At 45.1% G+C, this 15,428-nt stretch overlaps 1 protein-coding gene across 1 annotated transcript; it reads right to left on the bottom strand.

The window, feature by feature from the left end:
- Nucleotides 1–4,339: 4,339 nt before the first annotated feature.
- Nucleotides 4,340–13,529, bottom strand: PRDM13 (PR/SET domain 13). The gene is made up of 4 exons (XM_037893485.2): nt 13,389–13,529; nt 11,123–11,254; nt 10,888–11,008; nt 4,340–6,648 (listed from the first exon to the last, which is right to left on the bottom strand). The coding sequence occupies exons 1-4, from the start codon at nt 13,527–13,529 to the stop codon at nt 5,141–5,143; spliced, it is 1,902 nt and encodes a 633-aa protein (XP_037749413.1). The 3' UTR covers nt 4,340–5,140.
- Between the last annotated feature and the right edge of the window lie 1,899 nt (nt 13,530–15,428).

Here is a 15,428-nt window from a genome sequence, read left to right as displayed (position 1 = left end):
TCTTCAAAGTGGGGAGGGACAGAGTGCCAGTGCTTGCATGCCCCTTCCCTGCCACCTCCCCAGCAGGGGTTTGATGACCACCCAATGGCAACCTCAGCTGCAAGAACTCAACTAATAGAATTTTAGACCCTACAACTTGTCACACCCAGGGCTCCAATTATGGGAGAGGGCTTACTTCTCATGGTACCTTCCTGCTTAGCTGCACCGAGTGCTCAGCCTGCACCAGGTCCTGGAGATGCATAGCACTGAAGATGCTCCGCTGCCCAGGTATATGCTGCTGTGCCAGTCCCAGCCACCCCGCAGGGTACACTAGCCGACTCAGGTCCCAGAAGGTGCTGCTGGGGCTCTTAAAGGGGCCGTGCTTCTTCTGGACTGGTACACTCTGGGGGCGGACTCCTGGGTGTGCTCACAGTAAAGGGACGACCCTGCACTGCGACAAGGAGTACTGGAGCGGGGTCCTCTGTGTTGCAGGACCCAGCTCCTGTATAGAGCCCATGGGGGGCTCACTCCCTCATCCTGCCTGGGTCCAGCCTCAGGGGAAGTCAGCCGGTCCCATCAGCACCCTTCCTACAGGGGAGCAGCCCCAAGAGCCACCAGGGCGCCGCAGCAGCACAGCCAGGTTGCTGGCGATAACATGGTCCAGTGACGAGGAGGCAGGCTCTAAGTCTCCAAGCTTCTGCTGGTGGCTGGGGTAGGTCCCTGCACCTGCTGTCTCATCTGCCCTGTGGTGATGGTACTAGTGCCTTGTAAAGCGCTTTGAGATCTCCCCATGGAAGGGGCTGGACATTTCTCTGATTATGTTTTTGACATTAAATGAACATTATTAAGGTTGCTTAGTCAAGCACTCAAATGGTAGGAATAGCCAAAATTACAGTTGCCCCTGCAACCTTAACTGGGGCCCTTGTGCTTTACATGCTCTACACTGAATGAGGCAGAGGCCTCTTGTGGGGAGAATAGTGTCTGTGTGATCACAATCAGTCACACAGACACCTGCCCCCATAACCACAGACATCACAGGCCACCCCTCACCCAGCCATTCCAGGGACTTTCCCAACCAATTAGATGTTTGCAAACCAGGTGCAGAGACATAAGGGAGCCTCACGCTCAGAGCTCTGTCTATCTGCACCTGGCTGAGAGAGGGCTAAGCACATGCGTGAATCCCAGTCTAAAGAATGCTGGTGCTGCTTCCTTTAAGTGTGGATCTGCCTCCTTTGCCTTTATACTTGCTTGCAAAACCCACTGCAGTCCAAACTTCCAATCCTGCCTTTCCCTGAGAGTTAGGGGGAGAGTATTCCCCTCATCCCAGATTGGTATACACACACATACACACACACACACACACACAGAGGGAGACACAGACACACAAACACCTTCTCATGTGAACAAATCAGTATCCCTGCTCCTGGCTATCATAGCAATGTCTGATTATTATTTGTAGTTTGCATCACATTTGAAAGTTGACTTATCAAAAATTGCATTTCAGGCAAAATAGTTTTCTACAGGAGCTGCACTGCCGCAGGATAGGCATGCATGAAAGACACATTGGGTTCAGCCCTTTTCTTTCAGATATAACTGTCTTCGAAATCATAGCAGAGGAAGCTACTGAGTCAGGCAGTGCAAATATTATGATGACAAGCCAAACATACACAAATGAAATGTCTATGAACAACATTAGAATCTTTCACTCCTGTGGCTGCCCTTGTCAGGGAGCTCACCTTTTTTCTGCAACCCTGTTATATGGGGATCTCAGAAACACCCATGATACACACATTCATAAGTATATGAACTGTCTTGGATAGGTGCGGCAAGCCTAAAATAACCCGATAACAGCTTTCCACAGCGAGGTGGTGAGAAAGTGTACTCAGGTGACACCAAATGAAACGAAGCGTCACGTCTGGAAAATATAGTGTTTTGAACCCTTTCAGGAGAGATCTGTAAACCGGCCGGTTTGTTTAACTAAGTGACAATTTACGATTAATGCTTTTCTTTTCTGCCCTTGTGCTTAATCACACACCAGTTAGAGACACTTGTGGCTTTGATGGTATTGCAAATTCTGTCCCAAGAGTTAAAAAATGTGTCCTAATGTGATCTACATTCCCACTAGAAACCTCTTCTTCCAGATAATAGAGCAATCCAGAAAAAATGACCAAATGAAATATGACATAAGGATCTCAGCACAGAAATTATTCTACTTCACCTGAGTTTTATATAATTCAATTTAGCTATTTTATGATTGTGGGAGAACAAAAAATTGAAATATTGATGACTTGAGAACTGAGGGGTTCTGCCCCCTTTGGTTGTTGCGGGTGGTGCCTTCTTGATTCAAAGATTATTCTGATTTAAAATATAATATTCTACAGATCATTAATCTACAGTGTTGACTCTCCTGTAGAGATTTAAAGGAAACGTAACCAAAGCATTGCAGTTTGGTGTTTTGTTGTAGTTAGTTGGGTTGGATTTGTTTGTTTGTTTTTATGCACACTCTACTGATATAATCATGTTAAATAATCCACAGATTAGGGTTCCCTTATTCTGCCCTTCGCCATGCTAGACCATAAGAGCTCCTTTCGATGATGTCAAGTACCCATATACAGGGTTGCTGGGAGATTTTAAGAATCATTCTTTTCAATACGTGCTAAGGGGAGCCTGGCAGCATGATGCACTTCCAGATGCCTTGGACAGTGTGAGTGCCTCGTACACTGCTGTGAGATCATACCAGCTCTGATGCAGGAGTTATGACCTCAGTGAAAGGGCAATAAGGAGTTGCCATGATCGTATCGCTCGCGTGCAGGATCTCAATGACAGATTTCGTTCTTTTGAAAAGGAAATAAAGCAGGCACAAACACCTGCTAAAATAAGTGACTGGTTTAAATCCAGACCCTGCTCCCACTGAGGTTAATGGCAAACGTCCCATTGGTTCAGCTGACGGCAATAGCAGGGTCCTGATCCCCTAAAGTCCATGAGGGAGATTTTTGTCCTTTACTTTAATGGGAGCAGGATTGAACCAGGGCTTCAGTGATTAGATAGCAGACACTATGTGTGAAACAATCCTAGTTCTGAGAAATAACCTAGCTCCTGATGGATTGGTTGATTTATTTATTTAATGGCAATTTTGAATTTAAATCCAATGCTTTAAAGTCAATTATGGATTTTGTTTCCTTTTCCTATACCTGTCATAGAGGTTAAATTTTAACTAAGTAAAAAAGATGGTCAGCTTTGTAACTAACATATATATATTGCATAGACCAATGATACAGTTATCTTATTTGAGACAGTCTTAGTTTCTAAGTAAATGCTTTATGCAATTCCTTTGGAATCTTAAATTACACTCTATTCTCCTTGTACTGAAATAGGGCCTGATCCTACAACCCTTACTCAAAGAGTAATACTCCTGCCTAACAAGATCAATAGGACTACTCAAGGAAATAAAGATTACTCACCTGTGTAAGGGCTGTAGGATCAGGCCCCAACTGTACTATAAAGCCCATCCTTCCTGCCTATGTGACTGCAAAAATCACATTAAAATCAATGGAGAGTCTGAGATGCAAAAAGAATGCAGGACTGGGTCCTACTTCTGCACTCTCCAAAGATAAGGGGGGAAGGGAAAAGTACAAGGAGGGTAGAATGACATTTTGCATTATGGGCCACATTGTTAACCCCTTAAACTGAACTGGTGAGCAGTTGCTCACACAAGGTGTCCTACTGATTTCAGTAGAGCTGCTCGTGTGACTGACTTTGCACCACTGGGAATAGAAGGCAAACAGTCTGGCCCCACATTAGTGTGTTTCTTGGGGAGGTAGGAATATTCACCATTGTTCTGCAGAGATTTTAATTTTGGTGTATTTTGTTTCTCTGTGCAAAAGAACAGAAAAAAGGCATTTTCTATTATAGCCTATGTAAAATACAAATCAACAATGATTATAAATACGAATGCTTGCAAATATAGAACATGTTTACCGAACATCTGAAAGCCAATTAAAGTAAATACTTTGTTATATATATTAACATATATATAACATAAATATATTGCTGCACTTGTCCTTGTTCAGAAAATTGCTTTAAAGAAAATCTTGGCTATAGGGAAAAATCCAGTTGTTTTTTTTGTCACAGTTTGATCATTAAAATAACTCTATAGGGTTCAAAATACTCACTAGTAGCAAAATATTCAGAGTTGAATTCCTTTAGGGCTTCATCTAAAGTCCTTTTGAAGATAATTGACAGGCTTCTTCTGACTTCAATGAACTTTGAATTAGGCCTTTGATTACTATTAGATAGTTAAAAGTGGTATTTCCAAGAACCAAACTTATTGAAGTCATTTAAGTGAACAACTAGACAAACAGTAGTTTGTCAGCAACTTTATTTAAAAAAAAAAATCGCATGACAAACCGGAATGGAGACCAAAATACTGCGTCCACTGTACATCATTCATTATAAAACAAACATACACCACATTTGTAGTCTACCAAACAGTGTATTTTCTTTAAAATTATATAGTGCGTGCTTTTTAGATTCATGCTTTCAATATTTATTTTACATTTGCTATTCAAATATTTTTTCTGTTATAAATAATTGCAACTTGATCAAATTGTGTCCCTGTTATCATCCTATACGATCCTATTCAGTACTGCAATGCGTTTGTTTGTTTTTCTTTTTAGACACGAGCAAGCACATCTGAAGTGTAAATAAAGTGTACAGAGGCCAGACATGTCTGCAGAATGGTGACTACTGTCCGTACCTAGATCTTGGAATGCTAGAACAAGTGGCAGGAAAATACATAGAAAAGAATTGTTTCCAAAAGGCACAATTTCCTCGACACGAAGGTACAATACAAAATAGATGGCGGCTAAAACATTGGCGCTTGTTGCGTGTGGACTCGTGCTGACTAGGATTAAACCCCCTGAGGGCTGATGCTTTGGCAGTTCAGGAGGGGGGCTTTACAAGAGCACTGAACGGAGTGAGAGTGGATGGTTCAAAACAAGCATCCCGTTCTGTCCCTATCCGCAAGGGTTTGTTTCCGAGCCCCTTTCCATACGGTACCCCCTGTCATTTACCTAGGAGGGCAAAGCCCGCTGAAGTGTTTCAAAGCCCGTGTAAACAGAAGCGGATCTGCGCTGTGACAACCCCCACCCCGGTCGCTGGATTACTGATCATTGCCCCTGCTGCTGGTTTCCTGGTCGCTCGGGTCATCCGTGAAGCAAACGTCCACGTCGCTCTCGTTGTCAGTCTTTTGCTCCGGCTCCTGGGGCTGGTAGCCGGGCTCGCTTTTGTCCTCGGCCGCCTTGTGGAGGCTTTGGCCCGGGTGCCTGGATTTGACGTGGCGCTCCAGGTCCCTGCGCCGGACCAGCACCTTGCCGCAGAACTCGCAGCGGTAGGGGGTGTTGCCCTCGGCGTGCAGGCGGATGTGCTTGTTGAGGTTGCTGGGGTCGCCGAAGGGCCGCAGGCAGACCTTGCACTTGAGCGGCTTGTAGCCGGTGTGAGTCCGCATGTGGATCTTGAGGCCGTACTTGCGCGAGTAGAGCTTGCCGCAGTAGAGGCAGAGGTGGCCGGTCTTGGGCTTGCCGCCGGCTGGGCCGGCGAGGGCGGCGGGCTGCAGGCTCTCCAGGCGGCCGCGGCTCTTCTCGGCCGCGATCTCGGAGAGCTGCTGGGTGTGCATGGCGATCTCCCGGTCGATGCCGGCCAGGGAGCCCAGCTCGGCCGGGTGGAGCCCCGCCGCCGCCGCCGGCCCGTTGAAGTAGGCCACGGAGTCCGGGTACTTGAGCAGGTTGCCGAGGTGCAGCTTGAGCGGGTAGTAGGGGGCGCTGTAGAGCAGCTCGCCGTTGTAGAGGGTGAAGGGCACGAGCGGCAGGTTGCACTCCCCGGGGTAGGCCTTCAGCCCCTCGAAGGGCGGCAGCGAGAAGCGCTCCAGGTGCAGCCCGGCCCCGGCGGGCAGCGGCGGGTAGCGGCTGGGCGGCAGGCCGGCGTGGTGCAGCCCCCGCTCCACGTGCTTGAAGGCCGAGGTCTCCTCGAAGTGCGAGAGCAAGGGGAAGGCCCGCAGGCCGCCGGCGCAGGCCAGCACCGGCGAGGGGCCCTCGGCCGGGTGCCTGCCGCACTTGGGGTGGGGGCCGCCCGCCAGCGCTTCGGGCCCGCCCCGCCCGGCCCTGCTGCTCCCCAGGGCCTTGCTGAAGCCCAGCCCGCCGGCCTTGCCCTCGTCCGCTTTGGAGAGGCCGGCCGGCCTGAACGCCGACCTGCCCCCCGGGTAGAAGCTCAGGCCGTTGCTCCCCGCCGAGCTCCCCACCAGGCCGAGGAAGGGCCCGTGGCTCCGGCCCGAGCCCACGCTCATGTCCAAGGCTCGCTCCTGCTCCTCTTTCCCCGCCGGCCTGCGGAGCGCCCCCGGCTTGCTCAAGGGCGGCGAGGCGGCGGATTCCCGCTTGATGCTCTCCCGGGCCGCCTGCTGCAGGCCGTGGGTCCTCAGGGGAGCCGCCGCGCCGGGGAGCTCGCCCGCCGCCGCCTTCGGGGACAGGCTGAAGAGGTCCGAGGAGCGGGCATGGTCGGGGTGGTGGAGGAAGCCGCGGCCGTTGTTCAAGACGCAGTGGAAGTGGACGTGGGCTTTGAGGCTGTTGGGGTATTTGAACGTCCTCCAGCAATACCAGCAGATGTAGCGCTCCTCCCCTGGGAAGAGAAGCGGAGCCCGCCGTTAGACAAACAGTGGCGCCCCACCCGCCTGGGTCAGCGAGAGAGAGGCCCCTGCACACCCTGGTACCCCAGCAAAATGGCCCACTCCTGCGTTAGACAGTCCATGCACGTCCTTTGAATCATTGCTAGGAGGGTGCAATGGAAAGTCATGCTGCTCTCCCTCACTGCCCACTACTTTTGCTTCCTTCCCTCAAGTTGCACAATAAAGGCCCGATGCAAACCCCATTGAAATCAATGGGAAGTTTTCGGTTAACTGCAATGGTTTGGATCGGATCCTAACTGCAAACGGGTTCTTCCCCCTTCTCCACCCGCCCGCCCGCCAGCCCAGCGCCTCGTCTAACGCCTCCCTGGGGGACTAGAATGCTGCCACAACTTTCTGGTTTGTCTTTTCAAGCTGGGTCACAAAAGCCTCCTGGCCCAGGAGCTGAGCTGGCCTGGCCCGGGCTGGGCTGAGCAGAGCTGGCTGGGCGGAGGTGGACTAAACTGAGTTTGGACTGGGCTAAAGTGGGCTTGGGGAAAGGAGAGCAGCTGTTGCCTTAAATCGTCTGTCGCTGGGCCCATCTGTTGGCGTTCGCAGAATAGGTAGCGTATGTCGAGGAGTTGACTAAACGGAACAAAGGCCAATCTAATGATCGTGAGCTCCTCATTACCCGGCGGGACAATCTCCTATATGTATAGGCCATATGTAATCATTCCTTTTCAAAGGACAATGCCCTTTGTGCCCCATCCCTAAACATTTAGGCTTCCCTGAAGCGGAACAAACCGAAATGGCCATGTTTGTGTTATGACTTCATGTTACTTTAAACTTAGACTTTTCTTTCTCTTCCTTCTGAGGAATAAAATAAAGCCTGGCCTGTTCTATCAACCCTGACATTTATATGTATTCTCTGCAGGAGATTTTTTTTAACTATATATTAGGCTCTCCTACTTACCAGCATCCAAAACGTACAAATTAGATGTTTCAAACAATTAAAAAAATCATAACAGTAGTAGTGCAGGCTGTACATTCCTGGGCAGCCCTAACTTTATAAAGAATACACTAAAAGCAAAGTTGTGAAACTGAGCAAGTAAAATAGTATATATTTTCAAGATTGCTGGAAACCTATTAAAATATTGGCGAAGTATCTTTACAAATATTAAGAGGTGCGAAATCAATCAACCTTAAAAGCGGAGTAAATAAACACCAGCGATTCCTGGTTTGGCCTTTTAAGAAATGTCATAGAAACATAGTTCCAACATGTGTTAAAATGATGCATTAGCTTGAAGCAAAGTACGGAAGAGTGCAAGAGGAGCGTGTAAAATGGTTGGGTTGTTAATGAATAAGTTCACATGGAATTAGCACACTAAACAGCCTTTTAAAAATGACTTTTAATTCAGGAATCAACCAGTGTCAGTTCATTCATTCAGTATCATTCAGGATAAAATAAAAGTCTTTCCACCCCAACCCCCCATTCCTCTTTGGAACACTGTCATGCACACTGAATAATGAAAGCACAGAACAAAACATGGGTTGCGTATTTTCTCTTCTGTTAAGTATTATGTAGTTTCTGTCATGCATAGCGCTCACTAGCTTGCCTTGAAGTGAGTGGTCTTTTTGGATCTATGCTGGAATCTTAAATCGGACGTTGTGTGTTTTTTCGCACTGCTGGGCTGAGCTGGGGGGGGGGGGGGGGAAGAGTGAGTCTGCCGAGGCCTTAATTGCTCAATTGCAGTGGGTCTGACTCTGATCCATTTCAGTAATCCTATTACCGTGCATTGAGATACAGGTAAACTAGCTTTAAAAACGAAAAGGCTTGCAGTTAGAAACAACCTCCACCGCCTAACAAGCCTATTGTGTTGATTTAGAAACTTCTACTTTCTGGCTCTTTTCAAAGAAGCTGCGTGGGTGTTTTATGTTCTTAACAAAGTAGTTGCAATACCAACTAAGATTTGTTCCAAACGCAAACGTATCCTGAATAAAAACGGATGACTCCCCCTTCCCCCGCAACTGTTTCCAAGCAATGACCTAGTAAAAAAAAGCCTTGTTTATAATGTTACATCAGTTTAAAACTAAATTGATCTAGTTAAAAACTTTGTTCAACAAAATCGGCTGCCTAGAAGTTTCTTCTTGCATTTTTTCAAAATGCTATCCACAAAAGTACATAGGTGCTGGAACTAGGGGTGCTTTTGCACCCCTTGGCTTGAAGTGGTTTCCATCAGCTACAATGTTTATAGTTTGGTTCAATGGCTCTCAGCACCCTCACCATACAAATTGTTCCAGCACCCCTGCAAAATTAGTAATAACTACACTTACATCTTGTTTCACTTATACAGCCCTCACGCTGTATTGATTAGTCTGAAACTTCACTCTGGAAGTTGGAAAAGAGCTGATTTTCAGAATAAGATTGCATCATATGTGCTATATTTACAATGGATTGGAAAGGACATATGAAATAAACGTGTGTATTTTTACAGTGGAGCAGATTCTGTTGTCCTTATTCTGGAAGAGCAGTGCTCTAGTACTGTACTCCCATTGGAATTAGTGAGACTACTTGTGGAGTAAGGTACAGTAATATTCGAGGTGAGTGCGGGCAGCAGACAGACTACTTAGCAGATCTTCTCTCGTTCATTGATTTTGTTACAACGGGTCAAATTCTGCAGGCCTTACTCCGGGCAGTAGCCCCACTGGCTTTAATGGGATGAATACGAATTTGACCCTGAGTTTGTTTCTCATGTCGCAGTATTAGTTATAGAAATGATTTACCTCTCTGTAGAGTGACATAAACTAGTAATGTTAGGTATTATTTTAATAGTGCCTCTCAATATATTAAATAGCAGGCCCTATCCTGAATTCCTTCCTGAGTGCTCCAGGTCCTGAATATGCTCCAGGAGATGATCAGCACCCTGCAGGATCAAGACCTTCCTCCTTACGTAGGGCACTGATTTATGTGGGAAACCTTCTGAGCAAGAAGTGTGTAGACAGTGCGGGATCGGGCTTCTGATCTGTAGGAATCATGTAATCAATGTGCGCTGCTCATTTCCTCTTTGAACAAGTCTATTCTATTATCAGGCTCTTTATACCTAATCTGTGCAGGGAAATTTCAGAGCAGCAATGAATATATTCAGGCTCCAAGCAGAGTGATTAAGTAGACCATCCCCAAAAGCAATTTTCAAAACGAGTTTCAATCTGTTGCCTACGTTTTCACTAGGAAGAGTTTATTCCAGTTTTGCAGAGACTTGTATGAAATACTCAATGTAACTGCTCTTAGAATACAATTCTACATCCATTGAAACCCCATGTCAGCTACAAAATGCCTGCACATGGAAATATGCTAGCTATCAGATTCATAGCAAACCATTTAGACAGATAACTGAAATATTTTCCTACGTCATATTTCGAAACATACGCTTTCCCCCTTTCAGAAACTACCGGCTTAATAATTTTAAAACATCGTTTATGTTTACACTATAACTTCGCCTAAAAACAAATTGCAGATTAAAATAATTTATCCGAGACTGATGCATGCCAAGTGCTAGTTTGCTAGTGCACATATATAAACTGAATTTAACTCCCACATTATTTTTACTCAGTACTAATTTGCGTAAACTGACCATTACCCTTTTAAAACGACTAAACGAATCTGAGGAGTCGCTGGAAATTGTCCCATATTTAACCTGAACATGGAATCTGAAGCTGTGACAGAAGGGAAAAGGTGAAAACAATGTTTTAAAAGAGCAGTAAGATAAATTACTGTATTGTAAAAATAGAGAATGATTGTTTTATAAACGATCTTAAAATCCCATTTTTCCTATGAAAATTATAAGATAGTGTCTATGTTGAAAACAATCTCGTTATCTGAATCCTGAAATGTATTGTCAAATTGCTGGCTCCACTTATTTAAAAACAGCTTTTTAAAAATAAGCAGAAGGAACAGATGACCAATTAACAATAAAAAGGGTGGCTGATTAACAATCGTTGTAACTGTGCGGGTATTATTTTTTAAAGGTTCTGTCTGCAAACACGTATTTTACTTGCTTAGGTTTTCTAACTGCAGTTTTATATCACAAAGTGGATGCTAATTATAACGTTGCTCTGGAGAAAAACAAAGCAAAACAAAAACACCTTTGCAATGGGGAAATCGGCATGAAGCTCTCTGTTAGAAAAGGCACCTGTGAGTTGTATTGACTTCTACGCAGTGACTACTGAACAGAATAATAAAGTCCAAGTTGCTGTACCTTTCTCGTCGTGTGTCGGAGTAGCAGTGATTGGGATGTCAAACCACTGAGCCAAAGAGTTTGAATACCACACGGTCAGCTCCTCCCCTGGCTGGACATCTCTAAGCGCTCTGTAGAAAATCTATTCGAAGGAGAGAAAACCTTATCAGTGCCGTGCCCCTTACAGCAACCCAACGCTGTTAAAGAACATTCCGCCAGAACGTAGCCCGCGATCGAGAGAGAGAGCGAGAGATACCTGTCCTCCTGGTAGATCTGCAATAGCTTCCAGAGTCTGTTCTTGTGTGTTTCTGGCAGCCCGGATTAACCCTATCCACTCCAGAGCTGAGCCCCCGGCTTCATCCACTAATTCCCCTCTCACCATCCGTACCTAGAACACAGGCATCAGCCACTGTCATTTCCACACAGGATTCAAGCAAGGCAAAACACAAACACAAACACAAATCCCTTATATAAATAAAGCCTAAACGTGCTCCTTACTACATCATCTTCCCAGTCAGGGAATCGCTAGTTTAAACAGTCAATATATAAAGGCCGAACAAGTGTTTGGGAATAACAGCACACCGTTTGATAGCGGTGAAAGAGAAAGAAGCAGCTAATTTATAAGAGCTAGATTTTGCCATCCTTACTCATATTGAGAGTACTGTGCATTGAGACAAATGAGATTGCTCATGGAGTAGGTTGTCACTCATTGTGAGGAAGGATAGCAGCATAGTCTGGCTCTAAAAGCTGTCACTCTTTGCATGATTGTCAGAACAATTCTGTGTAAGTAATTTCTCCACTGGCCAGCATTTGCTAAAATATATCTTGTTCAACTGCTGCTGCTGCCTTCGGTTTTAAAGTTTAAGATCATTTTAAAATGCACAGGTAATATTTCAAATTCACGTTTCTTAATGAGTGCGGTTTCGTGCCTTACGCCTGCAGTGAAGCAATTGTAAAATACGCCACTTGTCAAAAGAAAGGAGGGAGAGAGGAGAGAATTCTGCTTAGCTACAAAGTCTCTGTGGCCTCATACTTCATAATCTGCTTGCCCATACAAAGAGAAAATGAAGTGCCAGCTCGCTGAATGACCATGTAATAAAAGTCAATTGAACAAAGCCCTCTAAAGAGAGAAACCAATGGAGCCAGATGAGAAATAAATTTGAGGGGGCTGGCAGAGCGTTTAAAAACAATTAAAGGGCATTAAAAATCCGAGCGGAACTTATGACCAACCTGTGCACTGGGGGAGAGGGGGAATAGAGGGAGGGTGTTTGCCTTGTGGCCATCGCATCCATAGACCCATTTACAACACAAGCCAGTTGTAAATGGGTCTATGGAAACCACTCTCTAGCAGAATTTGCTGGGGGTAACTAGTTCATCTCCATGAAATCCCTTTTGTTTATTAGGGAAGATTTTGAAACTTTGAGGTGTCTGATACTGGAAGCCTGAGATAGTTTCCGCATTCCAGACTTACGGAGTTCTAACATCAGTCAGTTCCATGAAGTACACGCGACTGTGTTGATTTCAGTACGTCTCTATTGTACATGTATTTGAGCTCTAAGCCACGGGTTTGTTTTCAGTAGCTGGAAAAACTGCCCTTAACTCTGAGCCTTGGCTCAGCACAGGCATCTGGGGCTTGTGCTGTATCTGAAAATGACCTAGCCCCTGGAATATTTGCAAGCCAATCTCATTCTCCCATCCGCCTGCGTCCAGCTCGAAAAGGTACAAATTATTACTGGAGCTCAGATTTCGATACCGGCCGAAGAAAAGACGATTTTTAAAAATACGAATAAAAGTAAGAGCTGTGGTATCCAATATGGCTTTGGCTGACCTTGTCGCTGTGGCCCCATCGTATAAACACCAAATAAAAATATATATCAACGAAACCGTGACAAATCCAGGGACGCTTGGACGGAGAATACGATTTCTCTGAACAGGTCGGTGATTACGTTTCAGAAAGACCAAAAGGGAGAAAGGAAGGAACAAATCACCAACAAGTTATCGAAGCCCCCCATGTAACCGCGTCTGAGAGATAGCCAGCGCCACAAAACTGCAAACTAGCGAAACTCCCTCACACCTAAAACCAGGGGCAAGCACCTCTTGTGCAGGCTACATCGAAACAAGCTCTCTGCAGTCACGGGCTGTGAAATGTGCCCCTCTACCATCCCTCTTCTCTTTGGCTTAATGAAGATCTCAAGGGCAGGGACATATCCTCTTGTCTGAAAACACCGCCACAGCCCCTTCACCTTCCCCCTACCAAGTCCAGCCTGCCGTGACACTATCCAGCAATGCAGGGAGTGGGCAGGAAGGCTGGATAGGTTTTCTATACATTCAATTTCACAGCAGTAACAAGGAATCTTGGGACACTTTATCAAACGCTTCCCTTTCTTTCCTGGTACTCTGGCTTGTTCTAAAAGGCAGGATGAACCGAGGAGAAGGCAGCCTCTTCTCCTAAGTACAGATCCCCCTGTGTCACTGTCTGATCAAACAAGGTCCAACAGTGCAGGTGAGACCATAGGAAATACCTTTTTTTTAGGTCCTGGCTCCCTGCGGTCTGACAGGTACTTGCCCAGTTTGAAGATGCCCGGCACAGGACCCAGACGCAGTCCGGCTGGGATGCAACTTTCTGCATTCACGCTGATGGCCGGAGCCCTGCTTGTTTGCATTGCTGCCTCTGGGTATAAGGAATCAGGAACCCAAAGCACTTAACGGGGATGGAGTGACAGAGACAGCCAGCGAGCAGGATGAACACAGGCTTATCTCCGCCTGCAGAGTGACGCGGTGGTGTGTGCACGCCGGCTTTTCAATTGGAGCAGGAGGGGTACCCCTTGGCACGTTGATGCTCTAGGGCGCAGAGTTTGGTGAGAGAGTTTAGCTCTTACAGCAGCTGCAGAGTTCCATCCAAGTGGGTCACGTGGAGCCTTTCCCTAACCCTCCTGCATAATCAAGTACTTTGAATGGCTAGCAAACAATGGTCCAGGCGACCTTCCCATTCCTAAAAATCCAATTTGTCAAGGGCAAAGAAAAGGCGCTGGTGAATCAAAGGTCTGGAGGGACCATTAATCCTCAGCATGGGGTATTGTCCCCTAGACAGTTACGATATTTTAAGTGACAAATCCACTGTATAATTTCTCCATAAATTTTACTTCCTTTTATTGTTCCTAGACAAACCAGTTTTGGAAAATAAGTGACTATTTTAAGTCTACTTGGCTGATTCTTTTGAGGTTTAATATACTTCAAAGATTTTTAATTCTCTTCCCTTGGCTTTATTGTAAAGGAGATTAAACAAAGAGATGGGGAATGTTTTGAGGACTTGTTAACTTCTATTGATTCCTGGCGTGTGCCATACAGAAATTGGGCAGGTACTTGATGGGAAAACACCAGAAAATACCTACACTTTTAAAAAAACTAACCCAACCATATTACCATTTCAGTGGATTGGTTTCAGGCCAGTAACCTATTTATAACAGCTCTGGTCCTTAACTTTTACTTTCGTCTGGGATGAATGGCACAAAATATGAACCATTGTTGTCCTTTTAAATCACGAAGTGTTGCATTTGTGAACACCGTGGGAATTGTTTAATTCGTGTTGTTAGAGAAACTCAAGAGATGGATTCAAACACAAACAGACATCACAGAATTCTAGAGAGGATAATATATGTTTTTGTACCCCTTCTAAATTAGTACTTCTCCAGGCTATTTTTCCATATACTAAATTGCTCCCACTGAGAATACTTTTTTTTAAAAAAGTTTTTAAAAAATGTAATTTAACTTAGAACAATGTGCTTCAGACACAATCCATAATTCCAAATGATGTGCACTTTTTGTAAAGGGTGAGCATATTTTAATTACACAAACATGGAACACTGGTCTACAAGTAGCTTACAAGTTCATTTGTAGCGCATAAAAACACTTAAGAGAGTTGAGGGGCCGGAAGAACAAGATTTTGGAACGGGAATTTATCGTGATCTATTCATTGGACACACACAAAAATTCCAGATGTGCACAAAATACTAAAGAGTCAATAACTGAAACTTCTATTTGCGCTTTTATAATTTTTCCCATTTCTAAATAGGAAGCTCTTTGTAATATATGTGAAGTTAATCTAAATAAGCGGCATATGAATGTTTCTTTCTTTGAAGAACAGCTGCATATGCATATTTTAGACATTATTTCCAATAGCAAGTACTCTCGGTTTGTTTGTTTGTTTTCCCTGTAGTTTGAGAAATAATCCAATACTAATCAGTTCAAAAACAAGCTATTAAAAAGTTAGCATTTTAGTCTTTTAGGTACAGCTCAGGATAGGCGATATGAAACTGAGTAAATGCTATGCAGGCAAGCAGGTAGCTCTCAATGTGTCATCATAAGGTTTGTAATCGTTATTTTGTTTGTTTGTTTGTTTGTTTGTTTACAGCAGCACTCGTCAGTATAATAAATACTAATGGTGAGATGGCGCATTTTTCTCCAGAAGTATGGCACGACATGGGATAAGCGGAAAAGCTCTTTAGAAATAAGGTGATTTTAAATGAGCCTCATAATTCTTAAATCTGCATGATTTGTGTTAG

The sequence above is a fragment of the Chelonia mydas genome, chromosome 3 (genome assembly GCF_015237465.2).
Source record: "Chelonia mydas isolate rCheMyd1 chromosome 3, rCheMyd1.pri.v2, whole genome shotgun sequence".
Lineage (NCBI taxonomy): Eukaryota > Metazoa > Chordata > Testudines > Cheloniidae > Chelonia > Chelonia mydas.
Note: the sequence above shows the minus strand (reverse complement) of the source record. Positions and strands in the feature narration are given on the sequence as shown.